We start from the raw sequence: 24253 nt of genomic DNA on the forward strand, positions 1-24253 counted from the left end.
TGTCTCAACCTTCATTAGGTTTGTATTTTCACACACGGAGTCCTGCTTCCTGATTTTGAAGGAAAAAAAATACATTTTAGTGGATATTTAAATTAGATGGCTACAATATAGATTTTTTTTTTTAAGATTTTATTTATTTATTTGACAGAGAGACACAGCAAGAGAGCCACAAGCAGGGGAGCAGGAGGAGAGGGAGAAGCAGGCTCCCCGCTGAGCAAGGAGCCCAATGCGGGACTCGATCCCAGGACCCTGGGATCATGACCTGAGCCGAAGGCAGATGCTTAACCATCTGAGCCACTCAGGCGGCCCTACAATATAGATCTTTATTAATAATACTTTAATATTTTAATAGGCTGTTAACAAGTTGGCAGAAATAATGAATCGGAAAGATTTTAAAATTGATAGAAAGAAAGCTAATACACAGGATTTGAGAAAGAAGGAAAAGGAAAATCGAAAGCTGCAACTGGAACTCAACCAAGAAAGAGAGAAATTCAACCAGACGGTAGTGAAACATCAGAAGGAACTGAATGACATGCAAGCGGTAAGGTTTGTGTGTGTGTGTGTTTGTGTGTGTAGGATTATTTTCTTAATTTGACATTGCTATTTATACCTATTATCTATTGATCTTACCTAGTTTTTTTAGTATAAAAATGCATATTCAGGTTTGTAGTCTCCACAGTTTGATCATTATTACTCTAATATGAACCATGATCTTGAAAAACTAGAGGGATACTCTGTTGCCTATTAACCATGGTAATTTGAATAATTTTTTACTCATTAGCATTTACTTGATTAGATGCTGCTTTGAGAGAAACAACCAAGGGTTTGCCTCTTTGGCTTTAGACTGAAATAGAGATATGACTAGGATAATATTAAGTGTAGTTGAGATAGAGGATTTGAAGTATTGTAGATTTTTTGTTTTCTCTAACCAGGACTCACTTTTCAGAAATCAAAATATCAAACTTAATTTTTTGATATTTCCTGGGTTGTTAATAGCACAAAATTGAGAACATAGTCTCTGGACCTAGACTGACTTGGATACAAGTGCTGACAATCATTTGTGCTTTTACCATCCTGAGAAGCTTTCTGTACCTTTTAAACTATTTCATTTGGAGCCATAAAAGCATTTCCTATTGTTTTAACAGGTGTTTGGTGTTTGTTTTTTGATGCTTTATATTTATTTATTTATTTTGAGAGAGGGAGGCGGGCCCAGCAGAGGAAGAGGGAGAGAGAGAGAATCTTAAGCAGGCTCCATGCCCAGCTCAGAGCCTGATGCGGGCTTGAACTCATGACCCTGAGATCATGACCTGAGCCGAAATCAAGAGTTGGATGCTTAACCAACTGAGCTACCCGGGTGCCCCAGCTGCTTTGTATTTAAAAAATAAAAACAAAATAGTTGTTTAAAGCAGGGAGAAAAGGAGTTTACCCAAGCAATGTATTACTGAGGAAGAGAACTTGCATTTTTACAATTGTATCAAAATCTGTAGTTGTGAGCACTCATGAAGTTCACAGTAATTTTTTAGTAAGAGCAACTTTAGATTCTTTATCATTTATAGTTCCATTCTCAGTTTCTTAATGTTGGAAATTTGATACTGATTTTTTTGTATTGGTATTTTTCAAAAATAGCAATTGGTAGAAGAATGTACACATAGGAATGAACTTCAGATGCAATTGGCTAGCAAAGAGAGTGATATTGAGCAATTGCGTGCTAAACTTTTGGACCTTTCGGATTCTACAAGTGTTGCTAGTTTTCCTAGTGCTGATGAAACTGATGGTAACCTTCCAGGTAAGAATATTTCTATTCATTCAGGTTTGCTTAAATGTCATGGAAATTAATGTATGTTTCTTTCATTTAGCTTTCTACCCTTTGTCATTTTTTTCCATGGATCCTTAAGAAATTTGTTTCTGATAGCCAAAGTCTGATTATGTTTGCATTTTACAGAATAAAAGCAGTCAAAAGAAATCTTAGGCTATTAAAATAAATCTGAGAGGCTGTACCTGAATAGAAATCTGAAGAACTTTATGAATCTATAAACACCTAACTCCATGGTGAAAGTCGAAGCTGCTGCTTACACCTTTCACTATTTAAAGAAAGTTACATGTTTTCTTGAGTAGCAGCTCTTTAATGTTTATGTTTTTGTTTTTATGGTTTTTTTTGTGCAAAAACTAAGAACTATGCTTAATAATCAGAACCACAGCAGCCTATATAGAGACCTTTCTAATGTAGTAGTGATAAACTTTGGTCAGACTTTAAGTTTCAAATTTAGAGACATAGATAAAAAGGATTGAGAGATGCAGTGAGGGGGCAGAGTTGATTAAAGGCAAAAGTGAGTAGGATTTCAGACTTTTTTTCTATGTCTTTTTTTTCCAGTAGAGAATAAATTAAAAAATAAATACCCATTCTTGGGTTTACTGTAGTATAAGTTATAGTACATTTATATCTTTTTAACAGAGGTAAGCAGTACACATAAGTTCAGTTTGGGAATGAATAGGTTATAAATATTTATACACACACACACATTTGACAAACTATATATCCTTCGTTCAAGGTTTTGGAAGTTTTGTTCACATGGCCATAAACTTGAAAGTCGATTTTATTTGTGTATTTCCTGAATAATGTGTTAGATTTAACTCTTACTTGTATACCATATAATCCCTGCCCTCCTTTTGTGTCTTTGCTAGCCCCAAATCAGATATCTGAGAAGAGCAGGAAGTAAAATTTCTTATTACAATGGTCAAGGAGTTCCTTCTGTTTTCCCATTATTGGTTCCCTGAAACCTCCTGCCTCTTGAGAATCTTGTAGGTGCATGTCCTTTATCAGAGGACCACTTTGGATTTAACAAGAACCTCTTGCTTCAGCTGTTGTTTGAAAATCTTTCAAAAGTTAGATTTAATCATCAGAGTATGACTTTTAGGGGTGTTTGGCTACATTCTTTAAATTGTTGAACTGAAATTGTAGCTTAGAGCCCCTCTTCGTTAACCCCAAGCTATTTCTTTCTTTTTTTATTTTATTATGTTAGTCACCATACCATGGTGACATAACACCATAATGTTAGTCATCATTAGTTTTTGATGTAGTGATCCACGATTCATTGTTTTCGTATAACACCCAGTGTTCCATGCAGTACGTGCCCTCCTTAATACCCATCACCGGGCTAACCCATCCACCTACCCCCCTCCCCTCTAAAACCCTCAGTTTGTTTCTCAGAATCCATAGTTTCTCATGGTTCATCTCTCCCTCCGATTTCCCCCCTTCATTTTTCCCTTCCTTCTCCTGATGTCCTCCATGCTATTCCTTATGTTCTACAAATAAGTGAAACCATATGATAATTGACTTTCTCTGCTTGACTTATTTCACTTAGCATAATGTCCTCCAGTCCCATCCATGTTGATGTAAAAGTTGGGTATTCATCCTTTCCGATGGCTGAGTAATATTCCATTGTATATATGGACCACATCTTCTTCATTCATCTGTTGAAGGGCATCTCGGCTCTTTCCACAGTTTGGCTATTGTGGACATTGCTGCTATGAACATTTAACCCCAAGCTATTTCTTGAGTTATTTAGTAAAGGAATTCTTACTCTAAAATAATACTGGTGGCCGTTCTTCATTGCTATAAAAGGAGACCAGTCAGGTATCCCTTTTTCTTATTACTGTGCTCTTAGTCTTAAAACTTCACATACAAAGATCTCTGTAGTGCTAACTTTCATACTGTATGTAGAAAGTACTGGATAATCTTTATCAGTGTTTTTTTTAACCCCTTTTTGTGTCAGATGTTTTGCTAGTAAATTGAAAATCTGTACTAAATCTACCATTTACTAGATACTTAAAGATGGACATTGGCAGATAAAGTTAAGGTTTTGCAGTCATATCTGGGAAGAACTGTTAAAGAATTCTGATAGTCGCTCTTAAGAGAGTTACATATGATTCAAGTATCTAAAGTTTTTGAAGATAATGACTAATGATTAATTTTACTTAGTTTAGAAAATTAAAATACAGGCTGAAAAGGGAGAACTTTGAATGGAATACATTTATTCAACAGTGAAAGGCCTTTTGAAATATGGATCATAATTTTAGCCCAGTGAGATTTTTTTTTTTTAAGATTTATTTATTTATTTTAGAGAGAGCATGAGTGCACATGCAGGTAGAGAGCAGGGGGAAGGGCAGAGAGAGAGGGAGACGGAGGTGGGGCTCAGTCCCAGGACCCTAAGATCATGACCTGAACTGAAACCAAGAGTTGGATACTTAACCAGCTAAGCCACCCAGGCGTTCTGAGATTTTTTTTTTTTTTTCCCTCAAGAAGTTGAGTGGATCGGGGCATGTGGGTGGCTCAGTCGGTTAAGCATCTGCCTTCGGCTTAGGTCATGATCCCAGAGTCCTGGGATCTAGCCCCATGTCGGGCTCTCTGCTCAGAAGAGAGCCTGCTTCTCCCTCTCCTTCAGCCTGCTGCTCCCCCTGCTTGTGCTCTCTCTCTGTCTGTAATGACTTAGTTATAGATTTCATCATTCAATATAAAGATTCTCATTTAATTATCATGTATATCTAGAGCTAAGCCTCTATAACCTTCTTAATGGGCATCTTGTCCTTAACTAGATGAAATCTCTTAATTTGGGGTGCCTGGGTGGCTCAGTCCGTTAAGCGGCTGCCTTCGGCTCGGGTCATGATCCTGGGGTCTTGGGATCGAGCCCCGCATCCTGCTCCCTGCTCGGCGGAGAGCCTGTTTCTCCCTCTCCATCTGCCTGCCACTCTGCCTACTTGTGCTCGCTCTCTCTCTGTCAAATAAATAAATAAAAATTAAAAAAAAAAAAAATCTCAAGTTTCCCAATTCTAAAAAACTTAGAAAAAAATTATCTGTTGCACAATCCTTTGAAGTTCTTAAAATCACTTTTATTCTCCTAATTCTTTTATGTCTTTGTCCTCCTTTTGATTCTGTAGCAGGTTGTATCTCAGCACACTATAAATATAAAGGTTACACTTGGGTTAAGATTAGCCTATTGCCTCGACAAAAAGACTAACATGATAGCTGCCTCTCCTCCCTTGTTCTTTCTCTTTACTTCTTTTGGAACCATTGACCTAATAATCTGAAAAGAATATAAAAGCACAGGGTGTTGGGGCGCCTGGGTGGCTCAGATGGTTGAGCGTCTGCCTTCGGCTCAGGTCATGATCCCCCGGGGTCCTGGGATCGAGTCCCGCATCGGGCTCCTGGCTCAGCGGGGAGTCTGCTTCTCCCTCTCTCTCTGCCTCTCCCACTGCTCATGCTCTCTCTCTCTCTCTCTCTGTATCTCTGTGTCTCAAATGAATAAATAAAATTTAAAAATAAATAAATAAATAAAATAAAAGCACAGGGTGTTCTATACAAACAATGAATCATGGAACACTACATCAAAAACTAATGATGTACTGTATGGTGACTAACATAACATAATTTTTTAAAAAAGAATGTAAAAGTAATTGAAGCACTAGGAAAAACACTTGATATCAACACTCTATTAATATTCATTATCTCTTATGGATTATCTGCATCATTCTCTTTGCATCTAGCTTTATCTCAGTCTATGTAATTTAAACCTGTAAATAATGGATTTCTTTGTGTGTTTCCAAGTTTTTGAGTATATGAGAGCTTCTGACTTGCCCAGATCTAATCGGTGGTTTGGAGATAATGCATCTGAATTCTTGAGCATTAATTAATTTCATTTTTTATATCACTTCTGAATATAATTAAAATATTTTAGGATGGTTCCTTAGTTCTGGTTCTTAAGCAGTATGTGTTTATCCAGGTAAACTTTGGTAGCCTTCAGCAGTTAGCTTTGATGTTTAAACTGGCTATATTGGATATTGATTTATATATAGTTAGCCTCTTTGTCTCTTATTTGGGTAAAGGAATCAAGTGTTGATATTGCAATAATACATATCTAAATTTTTTTGGTAAGTTAAAATTGCTCTACAAACACATAAAACCTGGAGCCAAGTTGCTTTGTACTTTGTACTTTCGTAGCATATTATTGATGATAATCTGGAGTTAGAAGTCCTCAACATTTATCAGGAGAAGCTGAATCCTGTGTTTGTGATGTAGAAGATAGACTTTAAAACATTATACTTTCAGATTGCCACACAGGTCACATGTGTCATGGTTTTAAAGGAGGTTTATATATATATTAAAAAAACAGTATGTTTTCTTATATCTAAGACAGGAGTAAGTAAAGGAAATAGAGGAGAAGCTAGTATGTATTTTTTAATTTATCCCTAAGCTTAGTTCATCTGTTTCTCTGAAGGGAATTTACCAGGAAAAACTAAAATTCTCTCCTGTAACACCAGTGTTTTAAATTGGCGAAAACCTTCACATATCCTGAGCACCTTTTTTCAAGTTCCAAATTTCTTCATTTAATTTAAATGAGAGCAAATATAAAATTGGGCTTATTTGGATTCATAAAATGCCTTTAACATGCAAAATTTTTGTAGGAACACTGAAATGACAAAGTCATAACCTACAACAATCCATTGAAAATATATTAAAGAAAACACTGGCAGGTTAATCCAAACCTAGAGCCATAAAGCATAAATAATTTTGGCATTCTCATAGAGAAATAACTGGGGGATTGGGGGTATTTTGGCATACACAATTTTATATAAATGTCAAGATTTCAGTAGCGTTCACATCTTTTTTGTGAGGAGTTACTTGTATTAAATAGACTTAGGAGGAGTAAGAGCTGCAATTTGGGGCACACTGAAGGGAAATTTTCCTAGCAATAACTTGTTGCTTTTGTAAGATAGAATATTTGTGAGTGATTAGCAACCTTCTGCATGTTATTTATTATGAAACTGCCCTTTGGTTTTTAAATTATAACCATTATTTACAGAGGATGACTGGCTAATTCAGGAAAAAAAAAATTGCAAAATAATCAACAAATATTTGTCAAGTACCTACCTACTCTTGTGTGTCAGATGTCTTGGGATATATAAAAATAGTGTTATGATATGGTCCCTGATCTTACAGAACTTACCAAGGAACTACCTAAGGAGACAAAATAATTATTGCTAAACTAAATAACAGCAACCAAGAAAAAAATTGGGAGAAGAGAAGGATCGTTTTGAGCTCAGGTTTCTCATTATTTTCTCCACCTTAACAACTACAATTTAGATGAAGGGGAATACCAAAAGCAAAGGACATTTGGTGCATGGAAGAAGTTGGAACAAAAAGAATATTACTTCTGATTCAATTAACTGCAAAGCTTTTTAGTTAAAGGACAGAGTAGCATTGTGTTCTAGGAACACAAGCTCAGAAATTAGCCTACCAGGGTAAACTCTACAGTTTTGACAGTTACTGATAGAGTATACCCTTGAGCAAGTCCGTTTACTTTCTTTTTTTTTTTTTATTCTTATGTTAATCCCCATACATTACATCATTAGTTTTAGATGAAGTGTTCCATGATTCATTGTTTGTGCATAACACCCAGTGCTCCATGCAGAATGTGCCCTCCTCAATACCCACCACCAAGCTAACCCATTCTCCCACCCCCCTCCCCTCTAGAACCCTCAGTTTGTTTTTCAGAGTCCATCGTCTCTCATGGTTCATCTACCCCTCTGATTTCCCCCGCTTCATTCTTCCCCTCCCGCTACCTTCTTCTTCTTTTTTTTTCCTTAACATATATTGCATTATTTGTTTCAGAGGTACAGATCTGAGATTCAACAGTCTTGCACAATTCACAGCGCTTACCAGAGCACATACCCTCCCCAGTGTCTATCACCCAGTCACCCCATCCCTCCCACCCCAGTCCGTTTACTTTCTAAGCCTTAGTGTCTTCATTTGTAAATGGAGAATGATAGTAGAAGCTATCCTATCCTGTATTCATAGGAATATATCGTATATTCATGGGATAATAGGTAGATTAAATGTGAGATGTTACTTGGAAAGCACATTCAAGCCATAAATGTTCAGTGAATGTTACCTATTGTTGTTATAATTACTCTAAGACTTAGATGTTTTACAGCAGTTTAAGTTATGTGGAGGAGGGCATTATATATTCCCATTAGGGTCATGATTTGAGCATTATACTTGAAAACTGGCTACTTTTCTATTTTTTGTGTCTTAAATAAAATAGATAGAGAAAACAATTAAATGCTCTTATTTCTAACCTGATATAAAATAATCATTTCTAACAGAATACTCTTTTTCTCCAGATATTTCTAATAAACATTAATTATATTTAAACAGTAATGATACTTATTTTAAAATGCCTTGTTTGAATTTGTCAAGGAATTTCTGATATGCACAAACTGGTTAAAATATTAGCAGCTGACCAACTCAATTCTGTGTTCTTTTGCTGTTTATCAAAGTCTGGTATAACATACTTAAAAGACTTTATTTACATCTCTTTAGTTTGGTAAGAATTCCATTTGGACTTAACTCTATAATTAAGTACCCCCCCCCCCAAAACCAGATTTGGACAGTTTTATTGAAATTATTAGAGGTGTTCTACCAAAAAGTTTATCAGAATATTGTGCTGAGAAAACACAATATTAACACAAAATAAAACACAAAATAAAATGCTTGTCTCTTATTCTTTATATCTAGTTGATTCTGCCTGCATTCCTTATTTATTTATCTTCTATTCTTATGTTCTGTGAGTAATAGGACACTTCTCTGTACTTATGCTTGCTCTTTCTTGTGTAAATCATTGCTCTGATTTGTTCCACTTGCTGCATTTTTTTTTTTTTTTTGCTAAGTATTTTTATGAATGTTAAATGATATTTAAAGTCTTCTGTATCATATCCCATTTAAGCTGCAATCCATTCCAGTCTTGCCTGGCTCTTAAGGGTATTGTTTTACTTCATACTTTTATAATTGAATACTAAATGTTAATTTTATGGGAAAAGTGGCTTGGGATTTTTTTCTGCAATATTTGTATGGCCATTAAAGTTGATTTGTGTGATTGAAGCATGGAAGAGCAAATTGTAGCACTTATTCATTTAGCTGTGTTCAAATGCTTGTTGCTGCATGCTGTCAGACAACTTGTAATAGCTTTTCCTCTTGTTACAACTTAAGACTGAAGACTACATATTCTTTTTCTCCTAGAGTCAAGAATTGAAGGTTGGCTTTCAATACCAAATAGAGGAAATATCAAACGATATGGCTGGAAGAAACAGGTATTATATGCCTCATTTTTTCTAATTGATATTCTGTTACATATTTTACTTTTAAAGCATAGAACTTGTATTAACTGCTCTATTATTAGCATTGATCTGAGATTAATACATTACACTTTAGACATAAATGTCAAGTATTGTGCTTATCATTTTAAACCAAGTTAATATTGCTCGTATATATCTTCCCTTTTTTTCTCATTTCAGTATGTTGTGGTAAGCAGCAAAAAAATTTTGTTCTATAATGATGAACAAGATAAGGAACAATCCAATCCATCCATGGTATTGGACATAGAGTAAGTTGCCTTTGGTTGAATTTTAAATCAGTTAAATGTTAACTTACGATAATTATTTTTAGACTTATAATTTAGGGTTTTTTTTTAAAGATTTTATTTATTTATTTGAGAGAGAGAGCGCACCAGCAGGGGGAGGGGCAGAGGGAAAAGCAGACTCCCGCTAAGCACATGGGGCTCCATCCCAGGACCCTAAGATTATGACCTGAGCTGAAGGCAGATGCTTATCCGACTGAGCCAACCAGGCGCCCCTAGACATTTAGTTTATATTTTGTTATTTAAAAGATGTTACCTACTTTTCTTAACAAACTTTAAAACTTTATATTAAATCTTTAGCAAAAGGTGAGAGGGAAAATTTTGCATAGTTGATTCATGTATTCTAAAGACAAATTTTTTATTTCAAGTGTTTATTGGTTTTAGGTTCTGAGAACGTCTCCAAAAGTACTGTATATAATTATGCAGTCATTGTTAAGGAAATGTAAATATATCTTTTATTTTTAATAGAGGCCTTTAATAAGCTTTGGGTTTTTCCTTTGTATTCATTCTAAAACCATTTCTTAAGCACTGCTGACTGTATTATCGTGGGTGCTATAGATCATACAAAGATGAGTGAGCTGGTTCCATTTTTAAGGAGCTTACAGACTAGTAGTAGAAAAGGTAAAACATGCAACAAAATATAAATCCAAAGTGAAATGTGTTGGTTGCTATTCATGAAAAATATAAACTTACAATGAAGTACTGCCATTCCTTTGGAATTAAATATTTGTGAAATCCGTTAGAGCTAGAATATCAAAAGAATTAAGCAACTACCAAAGATTACTGAAATTTTATTTCCCAATTTTTGTCTTTTTTTCAAGTATAATTAATGTGCCCCTCCTCTGCCCATTTTTAATTGGATTATTTTGGGGGGGTTGATGTTGAATTGTATAAGTTCTTTATATATTTTTTGTATTAACCCCTTATCGCATATATCATTTGCCGATATCTTCTCCCATTCAGTAGGTTGTCTTTTTATTTTGTTGATGGTTGTTTTGTTTGTTTTTTTTTTTTTGCTTTGTAAAAAGCTTTTTTTGTAGTCTACTCCCAATAGTTTAATTTTGCTTTACTTTCTCTTGCCAAAGGAGACCTATCTAGAGAAATGTTTCCGTGGCTTATGTCAAAGAGATTACTACCTATGTTTTCTTCTATGAGTTTTATGGTTTCAGGTCTCATATTTAGGTCTTTCATTCATTTTGAGTTTACTTTTGTGTATGGTGAAAGAAAGTGGTCCAGTTTCAATCTTTTGCATGTAGCTGTCCAGTTTTCCCAGCACCATTTGTTGAAGAGACATTTTCCTGTTTTGTTTTTTGCCTCCTTTGTCATAGATTAATTGATCATAAAAGCTCTGTATGCTCTATATGCTCTTCTGTTGATCTGTGTGTCTGTTTTTGTACCAGTACCATACTGTTTTGATTTCCTAATGTTTTAAAGAAGTATTAGTTGTGAAAATTTAAATAATCAACTTAAGTGGAATGATACATAAGCACTAATGTTGAAGACATCATCTTTCAACTTTCAAAAGTTCAGTACTTTCAGATTGATGAAAGTTGGTTGTTTTACCTTTTTATTGAGGCATAATTTTTTTTTAAGATTTTATTTATTTATTTGACAGAGAGAGACACAGCAAGAGAGGGAACACAAGGAGGGGGAATGGGAGAGGGAGAAGCCGAGCAGGGAGCCCGATGAAGGGCTCGATCCCACCCAGGACCCTGGGATCATGACCTGAGCCGAAGGCAGACGCTTAACGACTGAGCCACCCAGGCGCCCCGAGGCATAACTTTTATGTAATAAAATGCACACATCTTAAGTATTGTGTTCACTGACTTTGGACAGTTATAAACACCCATGTCATTGTTACCCGTGACAAGATAATATTTTCATCACCCTAGAAAGCCCACTGATACTTCTCAAGCGGAAAAAAAAAAGATCATCTGAATTTTATTACTGAGTTTTGCCTATTCTCGAACGTCATATAAATTTATATGTGCCTATTCATTTTCTTTATGGTGTCTTTTAATGGAAGCCAGTTTATCAATTTTTTAAAAGAATTATAGCCTTTTGTAGTCTAAGAAATTTTGCCTTCTCAAAGGTTGTGAAGGTATTCTGTATTTTCTTTTAGGAGCTTTATTGTTCTAGGCTTTACATTTAAGTTATGATTAATCTCAAAATTTACTGTTGTGTTTGGTAAGGGGTTGCAGTTGAGGTTAGTTTTGAATGTGTAGGTGTGTGTTTTTCCACGTAGATATCTGGTTGTTCCAGTACTATTCAGTTTTATATATTGATCTTGAATCCTCTAATCTTGCTGTTTACTTACTAGTTGTATTGGTTTTTTGGTGGATTCCATAGGACTTTTCTACAAATATAATCATATGCTTTTATCACAACGTATGGATTCATATGATCACCACCAGTTACAGAGCAGTTCCATCACAGGGACCCGTCTTGCTACCCTTTTGTAGCCATAACAAGTGCCCTTTCTCCATCCTTCTCTAATCCCTGGCTACCTGTTCTCTGTTCTCCATCTCTGTAATTTTGTCATTTCAAGGATGTTAGAATGGAATCAAATAGTATGTAACCTTTGAGATTGGCTCTTTTCACTCAATATAATTCTCTTGAGATTCATCCAAGTTGTTTATTTCTCTTTATTGTTGAGTAGTATCCCATGGTATGAATGTACTGCAGTTTAATCATTCATTTGGGTTGTTTTCAGTATTTGGCTATTATAAATCAGACTGCTGTGAATATTCATGTACAAGTTTTTGTATAAATATAAATTTTCATTTCTCTGGAATAAAGGCCCAGGAGTGCAGTTGCTGGGTCATATGTTTGTTTAGTTTTGTAAGAAACTGCCATCCTGTTTTTCATAGTGGCTCTGCAGCTTTTACGTTTCTGCCACAATTGTGTGAGTGATGTAGTTCTCTGCATCTTTATCAGCATTACTATTTTTAGTTTTTAAATTTTATAGGTGTATAGTGATACTGTGATTTTAATTTGCATTTCTCTAATAACTAATGATGTTGAACATCTTGTCATGTTCTTATTTGCTATCTGTATGTCTTCTTTAGTGAAATGTCTGTTTGTCTTTTACTGTAGATGAGTTTTTATAATAGCTTATATCATACTTATTTTCGTTTTAGTAAATTGTTTCACGTTCGACCTGTAACCCAAGGAGATGTTTACAGAGCTGAAACTGAAGAAATTCCTAAAATATTCCAGGTAAAAACCATAAATTCTAATTTTAGAAGATCTTTTACTTAAGTACTAAGTGCATTTTTTGAAGTAAATGCAAATACACCAGTGCTTTTTATACATTTGGAACTTTTATGTACAAATTAAAACTTTTTTTTTTTTAAAGATTTTATTTATTTATTTATTTGAGAGAGAGAATGAGATAGAGAGAGCATGAGAGGGGGGAGGGCCAGAGGGAGAAGCAGACTCCCTGCTGAGCAGGGAGCCCGATGCGGGACTCGATCCCGGGACTCCAGGATCATGACCTGAGCCGAAGGCAGTCGCTTAACCAACTGAGCCACCCAGGCGCCCACAAATTAAGACTTTTTAAAATCTTCCTTTTACCATTCCTGAATGTAGATACTATATGCAAATGAAGGTGAATGTAGAAAAGATGTAGAGATGGAACCAGTACAACAAGCGGAGAAGACTAATTTTCAAAACCACAAAGGCCATGAGTTCATTCCTACACTCTACCACTTTCCTGCCAACTGTGAGGCATGTGCCAAACCTCTCTGGCATGTTTTTAAGCCACCTCCTGCCCTGGAATGTCGAAGATGCCACGTGAAGTGCCACAGAGATCACTTGGATAAGAAAGAGGACTTAATTTCTCCATGTAAAGGTAAGGCATAAAAATTATTCCTACAATTTATAAAAAATTAGAAAATGAACTCCCATTTAAATAACTTCTTTAACTTCTTCAAGTGTAGCATTTTCTACACCAATTTGAAAAGAGATTGTACGAAGTAATTATTGGACGTGGTGGAGCAACAGTGTCAGAGCTGACATTTTACAGTTACAGATTTAGCTTTGAACATAATGTGTTTAAAGAGAATTACCCCCTTAGAAAAAATGTACCTCTAAGAGATTATTCTCAATTAGAGAGAAGGGCTGTAGGTGAGTTCCACTGTATTATTCCTCCGTGAGTTGTTAGTTTGTGCTTGTTTTCTTTTTGTCTGGTTTTCACTGTCTAGACCAACATGATTGATCAGAGACAAAATGTCCTCTAGGTTAGCAGAGGTAACCTGACGGAAAGAATACAGGCAATAACTATTTTAAGATAAGAAACTTATGTCCTAAGAATACATTGATTTGTTTCACTTCTGCATTTTTTTTGTATTTCTGTTTTTACTTTATTTTTCTTAATAGTTTGTGACTAATGTTTTCTTTTTAAATGTTCAGCCTTAATTAAGGAGAAAGAGATATTGTCCAAGCTTAATTCAGCATAGTAAATCTTTTAAAATTTTAGGAACTTATGAAATTATGCTTCAGTAGAGCCGTTTTAGGTATTGTATGACTTTAATTGTGTCTTTTTTTAACACAGTAAGTTATGATGTAACATCAGCAAGAGATATGCTGCTGTTAGCATGTTCTCAGGATGAACAAAAAAAATGGGTAACACATTTGGTAAAAAAGATCCCTAAGAATCCACCATCTGGTTTTGTTCGTGCATCCCCTCGAACGCTTTCTACAAGATCTACTGCAAATCAGTCTTTCCGAAAAGTGGTCAAAAATACATCTGGAAAAACTAGGTAAGGATTGCAGTGTTAACGTCTTTGACAGTGTGAAAGTGATTGATTAATATCTATTAAAATCTAAAATCTAATTGTTCTTTTCCCTATAGAAGGCATCATTTGTAGCTAAGTATTTAGAATGTATGACTTTACAAATTAGTTTGATTCCTGTTTGAAGTTAATAATATTTATAAATGTCATATTTAGTTCCAGGTCCTTGTCAAATTTTACTGTCATTGGTTGGTATACATGACACATACTTAGCCCTTAATGTTTTAAATAACTTGCGGTTTGCCACCCTTTTTAAATGTAAATAGATTCATATAAAACTTTGCTCTTCTTTAAATTTAACTATGTTGGCATAGATGTTTTTTTAATCAAAATTATTTGGTATCAGTGATGATGGTGTTGCAAATAAACTTCCCAATTAAATATTCCCCTCTTTTTTGAACTGGTTTTGATAGAATTTTTTCACAAAAATATTTATATTCTATAATAAACAATTACAAGACATAATTAAACCCTTTCCTGAAGAGAGGTTATGATAGATGTCTCATTAAGTTCTCATTTTATACGTGAATAAATGAGTCCCAGAGGAATTAAGCCACTTGGATGCTGTCACACATCAAGTTAGTGGCATAGTCGGGTTGAAACCTATTTTTATCCAATTCTAAAGCCTAAGTTTTTTCTCCTGTACCAAATACCAACTTTCCTAGAGTTTAATCCTTCTATTAAGAGGAACGTTTTGATCTAGAAGCTGAGACCTAACGTTGATTTGCCTCTCTGTTAATGTCACTCGAGTCTTCCACTCAGACTTAAAACCATTTTTAATTCATCCCGTTTCTTTACTCCCTATTATCAAGAACCAAGTCTAATTCTTGAAATGATTAAAAGGCATTACACCTTCCGTATTCTTCAGCTGCCATACTATTCCATTGTATTATCACCTCACTCCTGACTTACTTCTGTAAAATCCTATTATCACCTCCTATTATCACTATCTCCTGTATAGGATAAAGCTGTATCCAAAATTATTTAAAATTGAATTATAGCTTTGTAAAAAAAAAAAAGAACACCATATGTTTGAAACAGAAGAAGAAAATAATGCTAAGTATATTTTTCCTTTTCCTGTTTTCTGAATTTTGTGTATTTGTTAATCACATATAAAAATAATGTATATTTACCTTTCCCTGCAATTTTTTTTCTTGTATTTTTAAACTATTTCTTTAATTACAATTTTTTTCTTTCTCTGCCCCCCTTCCCTCCTCAGCAGTTAACCATGTGACCTAACACCTTGTGGAATCATGTGGAATGCTACCTGATAAACCAGGCTTCTTTAACCATGCAGAGCAGACAGGCTGTTCCTTTGACACAAATATCACAGGCTTCCGGGTTAAGATTGCTGTTATTCTGTCCTTGCTTTGGCACAAAAGCACACTGAGGGTTTTTTTTGGTTTGTTTTTTTTTTTGTTTTTAATTGCGGGTTTGCCTACAGGTAGATTAGATTAATTATTACTATGTAATGCAAGAACAATTGGGGGAAAGCTTAGGTAGATATATTTTTTAAAAAGGTGATGCCTTTTTGAATTTCTAAGAAAACGCCTGTCAATCATGATAGAACACAGTTTTCCTCATATGCGTGAGAGGAAGGGACTTTCACTTTCAAGTGGAATGGCCATCACTATGAAGATCAGCTCATGGAAGGAGTAAAGAAAATATCTCAAAATGAGACAACTGAAATTCTTTTAAATGACTTCAGTCTTTGTGCTCTTGCAAGACTATACAAAACTATTTTAAGAAAGCAGTGACATCACTTGACTTCAGTGCCCTCACTGTAGAATTTAAAAGCCTCACTTTTGATTGCCCGTGGCGGACTTAATGGAGAATAAATATTTTACATTATGCTTTACAAAATACTGTATATGTTTCAGCACGTTTATAGATTGGGGAATGGGAGAAGGCAAAAAAAAAAAAAATTTACATTTAATCTATGCATTTTTGCCAAGCCATATTGAGTTATTTTACTACTAGAGACGTTAGGAACTAATTGTACAAAAGAACCAAGTTTTAAAAGCATTTTGTGGGGTACATCATTTCTGTAATTGTATAATGTATTTCTTTGTGGTTTTAAGTGATAAAGACATTAAGTTAACAAACATATAAGAAATGTATGCACTGTTTGAAATGTAAATTATTCTTAGAACACTTTCAATGGGAGTTTCATTGCCCTTTTAGTGCCTTAATTTGAAAGAATTATTTTACTGCCATGACTAAATATAGAAATTTCAAAAGAACATATTTTCAAAAAATTATGTGTCAGTGGGTTTTTCATTGATAATTGGTTTAATTTAAAATATTTAGAGTTTTGTTGGACTTTCACAAATTGAGTACAATCTTTGCATTAAACTACCTGCTACAATAATGAATGACTTTATAAAATTCTGCAAAATATGTAGGTTACATCAATATAAAAGAAAATTATGGCAGTACATCTGTGATGTTTTCCAGTTAACATAGGAATTACCAGATAAATACTGTTAAACTCTTGTCCAATAACAAGAGTTGATTCATATGGGCAGTATGATTTATTGTTTATTTTTTTAACCAAATACCTCCTCAGTAATTTATAATGGCTTTGCAGTAATGTGTATCAAATAAGAAGCACTGGAAAACTGATTCGTCTCTAGGATGATATGCATGTTTCAAGTGGTATTGAAAGCCGCACTGATGGATATGTAATAATAAACATATCTGTTATTAATATGCTAATGACTCTGTGCTCATTTAATGAGAAATAAAAGTAATTTATGGATGGATACCTTTAACAATGACTGGTGTTTTCTCGTGGCTGAAATGAATAGAAACCATGTTAGAAATTAGTCCCTGACTGTACACAAATGTTTGTTAAATTCCATGATTAGATTAAAGTGAATTTTTAAAAGAAAATCTGGTTTGGGCTCTAAAACTAGTGGCTACAGTTCAAAAGTTGACTGCGGTCTGTTGGGAAACAGTTCTCCGCGGGTCTCTTGCATTTCTCCATGTCTTATGAGCAGTGGCTCTGACAGCCTTAGTTCTGGACTATCTGTACCAAAGAGATTTGTATAGTCAACAATCATGTCTCCTCAAGAGAAAGACAGGTTGTTTACTGTCCAGTATAATAAAAGGTAATATCTCCCTCTAGACCAAAGTGGGCAGATTTGCTTGTGCTCCTTATAAAAGATTCAGATACCCTAAACTCCACGTTCCTCAGCTGTAATGCAAGCCCACTGCGTGCTCAGCACCCGCCCTGGGCCACTCTGCATCTGCATCTCCTCGGGGGCCCGGGAGAACTGACAGGAGTGTGAAGCTCATGCTGCTTGCTGTATCGTTGGTATACACTTGTTTGGTTCTGTACAAGGTCCAATGAAGTGCAGAGAACAGTTAATTCTAATTAGTTTAAGAAGGAGAGGACTTAAAAAAAAAATTAATCTGAGCATGAAACTCTTGAGAACTAACAGATTTGAGGAATGACTCTAAATGCCGCATTGTAGAACCAGGTCAGCCAAGAAAGCTGCTTCTCTTCTAAGTTCAGAAAACCACTTTAGGGGTGCCTGGGTGGCTCAGTCGGTTAAGCATCTGTCTTCGGCTCAGGTCATGATCCCAGGGTCCTGGGATCAAGTCCTGCATCGAGGTCCCTGCTCCGCGGGGAGCCTGCTTCTCCCTCTGCCTCTGTCTGTCTCTCATGAATAAATAAATAAAATCTTAAAAAAAAATAACCTAACTTCATTTAAAATTAAAAAAAAAATCTAAACATGGCAATCAAACTCTGATAAAATATGTTTTCATTTTCATAATCATTAGATACTCTATAATAACCCGGGTGCCTGGGTGGCTCAGTCGGTTAAGCGCATGCCTTCAGCTCAGGTCATGATCCCAGGGTCCTGGGATTGAGCCCCGCATCGGGCTCTCTGCTCAGGGAGCCTGCTTCTCCTCCCTCTGGTTCTCTACCCCTGCTTGTGCTCTCTCTCTCTCTCACGAAATCTTTAAAAAAAAAAAAAAGCCCATTTATTTTACTCATTATACTCATAATATTGGTATTTTTAAATCTGCAAAAGAATACAAAATGTATTTTTATATCTACCATCCAGAAGCAGCAAATGTTATATTTATATTTGCTTCAAATTGCTCGTAAAAAATTTAATCAAAGATCTGTTTGTTCCTCCTCCCCATTCCTATTCTCTTCCCTTCCTCACAAAACAGTAACGACCATTAATTTGATGCGTATTCTTCTCATTCATATTCCAGCCCTTTACTGAATATGCGTATATCCACATATACATACAAAGTTGTATGTGGCTTTTACATTTATATAAATGGCTTTATATTTTTCATGTGCAATATTCTGTAACTTGTTTATTTCATTCATCATTGCTATTTATGGTGTCTGTAAGTATTTACTTCATTATAAGAAATAATAGCATTAGAACTTTCTATAATAAGTTGTCTCCCAAATTTAAACATTTTATTTATGTAAATCTTAATGTACAAACCCCTTGTAATTAGTTTTGAGTCAGCTTCACTATATTTGATTTTCTAAGCAGAAGATCTATTTATGCAAAAATAACATTGTTAAACTATAGTTAAAATCTTTTCTATCTTATTGGCATAAACATACCAGCCAGGCTTTCAAGAAAGTGCATTTGATAGAATAGAAAAATTGGACCATCTTCATAATCACATACTTAAAATTATATTTCTCATTGGTTCACGTTTCATTAATTAGTTTGTTAAATTAATCCACACTTGCACCACAAATGCTCAAAAAGTTAAAACCACATACTATCATATCAACAATTACCATCTTAACCACATCATTTTTATGAATTATTTACATAATAACTCCTATTTAACTATAAGAGTGGTGCGTCAACTTAGAAAAAACACAATTAACAAGGAACCATCAGACTCCAGAACAAGACTAGGATTCTTACTATTGAACCTTATTCTGAGGATCCTAACATACAACAGATAAGAGAAAGAAGTAGTATAAATACTGAAAGGAAGAAGTAAATCTGTATTTGCTAGTTATATGATTGCTTACCAAAAATGTTTGAAATAATCAACTGGAAAATTACAAGAACAAGAGAACTTAGTAATACTCAAGCCTTCATAATTGTTTTGTTAGACTCACTGTTTTTAAACTTTGTTTAGTTGCTGATTTTTAAATTGGAATATTTCAGTTAAAACCTGATTTCCAGTAATTCTTTGTCAAGAGTAAGTTTGCTTGAATCATGCACAGAAGCAATTGCCTACCCATTTTTGATAGGGCATATTCCAGTTCATCCAGTCCTACCTGGGCCACTTCACCTAATTGTGTTATTTGTCTAGTTTAAAACCATCTGAATTTTCAACGATGCCAAAAATGTAACATTTAGCAGACTTGATATATGAAAATGTAAAGGTCTATATGGTCAAAGACTCCCGGGGCAAAATTAAACTAAATGACACTGGAGAAAATATTTGAAAAATAGAAGATTACTTTTTTTAAGGATTTTATTTATTTATTTGACAGCACAAGCAGGCAGAGAGGCAGAGGGAGAGGGAGAAGCAGGCTCCCCTCTGATCAGGGAGCCTGATGCGGGGCTTAATCCCAGGACCCTGAGATCATGACCTGAGCCGAAGGCAGACGCTTAACCAGCTGAGCCACCCAGGCACCCCAGAAGATTACAATTCTAAAAATCCTGCCAACAGTTTAAAAAACAAGAAGGAAGGAAGGAAAGACAGAGGGGGAGGTGGAGAAAAGATACTGTAGAAAAATAAGCTAAAGGTAATGAATAGAAAATTTATTTAAATATACAAATGGCTAATAAACTATAAATTAAAACCAACGTAACCATTTTTTTGCCCATTAAGATTATGCTTTTTAATCATAATATCTAGTACTTTCAAGAAATGGGAAAATAGTTGTTATTGGGTGAAATTTATTTTGGCAGTATTTATAAATATTTTAAGTATATACATGTATATGACATCATCAAGATGCAGAATAGGAGGACCCAGCCTTCATACCCTGACAAACACCAATTTAACAAATACCCATGGATAAAAAGTTCCTCTATGAGACCTCTGGGCTCTAGTTGAGAATATCCAGAATCCCAGTGGTGCACAAAATCCAAGAGCAGCTGCATTGAGAAGGGTAAGAACTCTTTAAATTTAACTGTTCACACCCCTCCCCCAAACTGGCACAGCTCAGCACTGAGAGAGAGACTTTTGGTGCCTGATTTCTCTACAGGGGAAACAGAGAATGATGTGAGCATCCAGCTTCCCCAGCCTTTTGGGGAACTGCTCAAGAGGTTTGCTTCTGGTTCACCTCACTAAGAATGCTAAGGGAATAGATACGGCTAAATAACCTGGGGGCAGCTAAGAAAAAGGGTGAGGGCTCAAAGCCTTTGGTCAATGACCCCTCTGGGGACCAGCTGAGCCCACAGACCCCAGTAGTCGCCTTGACTCTGTGAGATTGGGAGAAGGTGCACAACCCTAAGATTGTTCCTTCAGGAGAGAGGGAAAGCAGTGAAGCTTGTGCCCATCATCACAGCATCTCAGTGCACTGCCCTTAGGAAAAGGAGTGGTTGACTCTCAGCACTTGGCACAACACTGTAGTGTAGGGAGAAAGCACACAATCCCAAGACTTCCACATCAGGAAGGAGTAAGAGGAGTGGAGCAGCTGTATTCATAAAAATTTTGAGAAACTTCAGAATCTCTAGTCTCTTCTGAAAGCTAGTCAATAAAGGCTAGGTGACTGCTTCTTCAAATGCACAGACACTAATGCAAGGCTACAAGGAACATAAAGATTAGGGAAACAACACAACTAAAGACAAAATAAACTTCCAAAAACTAATCCCAAAGAAATGGAGATCTATGAATTGCCTGGCAGAGAATTCAAAATAATAATCTTAAAGAAACTCAATGAACTGCAAAAGAACACAGACAACTAAATGAAATCAGGAAAGCAATAAACAAAATGAGTAGCTCAACAAAGAGAAACCATAAAATAAGAACTGAACTGAAATTCTAGAGCTGACAAATACAATAAATGAAAAATGTAACAGAGCTCTAAAAGTAGATTCAATCAAGCAGAAGAAGAATCAGTGAACTCAAAGATGGATCATTTTATTTATTTATTTATTTATTTATTTATTTATTTATTTATTTATTTATTTTAATTTATTTTAAAGACATCATTTTAAATTATCCAGTCAGAAGGGAAAAAGAGGAAAGAATGAAAAAATTGAAGAAAGGCTGTAGGACTTAAGGCATAGTATCAAGAAAAACAATATATGCATATGGGAATCCCAGAAGATCTGAGAAAGAGAAAGGTATAGAAAGCTTGTTTAAAAAAATGTTGAAAACTCTTCAAACTCTTCAAATATAGGGAGGGAAATGGACATCCAGATGCATGAAAATCCCAAGACTGGCGGAACTAAAGAGGTCTACACTGAGACACATTATAATTAAATTGTCAAAAGTGAAAAAGAGAGAATTTTGAAAGCAGGAAGAGAAAAGGAGCTCATTGCCTACAAGGAATGCCCATGAGACTATGAACAGATTTTTCAGCATAAACCTAGCAGGTCATGAGAGAGTAGGATGATATATTCAAAGTACACAAACAACAAAAATAACAGCACACTGCCAACCAAAAATACTATACCTGGCAAACTGTTCTTTAAAAAAGGAGAGATAGATGTTAGACAAGTAACACTGAGGAAGTTTGTCACCACTAGACATGCCTTACAGGAAGTGCTAAAGAAAGTTCCTCAAGTTGAAATGAAAGAATGCTAAAGAGCAACACAAAAGCATATGAATGTATAAATCTCACTGGTAGGGACATCTGGGTGGCTTAGTCAGTTAAGCATCCCTTCAGTCCTGATCCCAGGGTCCTGGGATCTGCTCGCACGGAGCCTGCTTCTTCTTCTCCCTTTGACCCTCCCCCTCTGCTCATGCTCTCTCTCTCTCTCTCTCTCAAATAAATAAAATCTTAAAAAAATAAAAATAAATAAATCTCACAGGTAAAGGTAAATATATAGACAAACACAGAATTATGTAATACTGTAATGGTGGTGCATAAGTCACCTTTAACCCTAGAATAAAAGTTAATAGATAAACGTGTTAAGAATAACTATAACTAAAAAATCTGTTAATATATACATAATATAAAAGATATAAATTATGACATCAATAATATAATAATACCAATAACATCAATAATAAAGTGTATGTGTATGAAGTAAAAGTGTAGAGTTTCTTTATGCAATTGAAGTTTGGTTATCAGCTTTAAATAGACTGTTATGTTTTATGTAAGCATCAGAGCAATCACAAAGAAAATACCTAAAGAAAATGTACAAAAGAAAAAGGAATCAAAACCTATCAATATGAAAACTCATCAAATACAACAGAAGATAGCAAGAGAGGGAGAAAGGGAAAAAAGAACTATAAAACAGACGGAGAATGATTAATGAAATGGCAGTATGAAGTCCTTACCTGTCCATAATTACTTTAGATGCAAATGAATTAAACTCCCCAACTAAAAGACATAGAGTGGCTGAATGGAGAAAAAAAATTAGATGGAACTACATGCTGAATAAAAGGAACTCACTTTAGGGTGGTTGAGTCAGCTGATCGTGGGACTCTTGATTTCAGCTCTGGTCATGATCTCAGGGTCAGGGGTTGAGCCCCCAGTTGGGTTCTGTGTTCATCTTGGAGTCTGCTTGAGATTCTCTCTCTTCCTCTGCCACTCCACCCCCACTGGTCTCTCTGTCCCTCTCAAATAAATAAATAAATCTTTTTTAAAAATTCAAAAAATAAAAGGAACTCACTTTAGATTCACATATAAGACACACATAGGCTAGGGGCACCTGGGTGGCTCAGTTGGTTGAGTGGCTGACTCTTAATTTCAGCTCTGGTCATGATCTCCCAGTCCTGGGATCAAGCCCAGTGTGGGGCTCCACACTCAGCAGGGAGTCTGCTTGAGATTCTCTCTCTCCCTCTGCCCCTCCCCCCACTACTGCTGTCTCTCTCTCTCTCAAAATAAATAAATAAATCTTAAAAAAAAAAAAAAGACACACAGTGGCTAAAAATGAAGGGATGAAAAATATTATTCCATGCAAATAGTAACCAGAAGAGAGCAGAGGTGGCTATATTTACATCAGACAAATAGACTTTAAGTCAAAAACCAACAAGAGACAAAGATAATGTGTTATATTATATATATATATAATAAAAGGGTCAATTATATAATATATCATTATATAATGATAAAAGGGTCAATTCAATAGGAAGATATAACAATTATGAGTATGTATGCACCCAACATCAGAGCATCTAAATATATAAAGCAAGCATTAACAGATATGAAGGGAGAAATAGACAGCAATATAGTAATAGAAGGAGACTTCAATACCCCACTTTCTTTTTTTTTTTAAGATTTTATTTATTTGACAGAGAGAGACACAGCGAGAGAGGGAACACAAGCAGGGGGAGTGGGAGAGGGAGAAGCAGGCTTCCCACGGAGCAGGGAGCCCGATGCGGGGCTCGATCCCAGGACCCTGGGATCATGATCTGAGCTGCAGGCAGGCACTTAACGACTGAGCCACCCAGGCGCCCCAACCCCACTTTCATTTAAGGGTAACATCCAGAGAGAAAATCAATAAGGAACAGCAGAACTGAATAACTTTACAGACCAGATAGATAGACCTAATAAGATATATGCAGAACATTTCATCCAACAGCAGCACAATACACATTCTTCTCAAGTACATACAGAACATTCTCCAGGATAGATCCTTGTTCAAAGACAAACAAATCTTAACAAATTTAGCAAGACTGAAATCATCCCAAATATTTTTCCAAACACAATGGAATGAAACTAGAGATTAATAATGCAAGAAGATGAGAAAATTCATAAATATATGGAAATTAAATAACACACTCTTGAATAACCATTGGGTCAAAGAAGAAATCAGAGGGAAATTAGAAAATATTATGAGAAAACAAAAAGAAAAA

The 24253-nt window shown here is 35.3% G+C and overlaps 1 protein-coding gene across 5 annotated transcripts in view; it reads left to right on the plus strand.

The window, feature by feature from the left end:
• The window catches only part of ROCK1 (Rho associated coiled-coil containing protein kinase 1), a 152550-nt gene extending 135510 nt beyond the window's left edge, over window positions 1–17040 (plus strand). For 4 of the 5 annotated variants that reach the window (XM_034995979.1, XM_034995981.1, XM_034995982.1 and 1 more), the window contains 8 exons: window positions 353–541; window positions 1627–1786; window positions 9074–9144; window positions 9349–9437; window positions 12611–12689; window positions 13062–13323; window positions 14026–14233; window positions 15486–17040. In XM_034995979.1, the coding sequence (XP_034851870.1) occupies window positions 353–541; window positions 1627–1786; window positions 9074–9144; window positions 9349–9437; window positions 12611–12689; window positions 13062–13323; window positions 14026–14233; window positions 15486–15492 (1065 nt within the window). In that variant the 3' untranslated portion in view covers window positions 15493–17040. The remainder of the gene's footprint in view (window positions 1–352; window positions 542–1626; window positions 1787–9073; window positions 9145–9348; window positions 9438–12610; window positions 12690–13061; window positions 13324–14025; window positions 14234–15485) is intronic. The other variant, XM_034995980.1, reaches the window with a different exon arrangement.
• The last annotated feature ends 7213 nt before the right edge of the window (window positions 17041–24253 follow it).

Source organism: Mirounga leonina, unplaced genomic scaffold (assembly GCF_011800145.1).
Source record: "Mirounga leonina isolate KUSES-001 unplaced genomic scaffold, KU_Mleo_1.0 Mir_93, whole genome shotgun sequence".
Classification (NCBI taxonomy): domain Eukaryota; kingdom Metazoa; phylum Chordata; class Mammalia; order Carnivora; family Phocidae; genus Mirounga; species Mirounga leonina.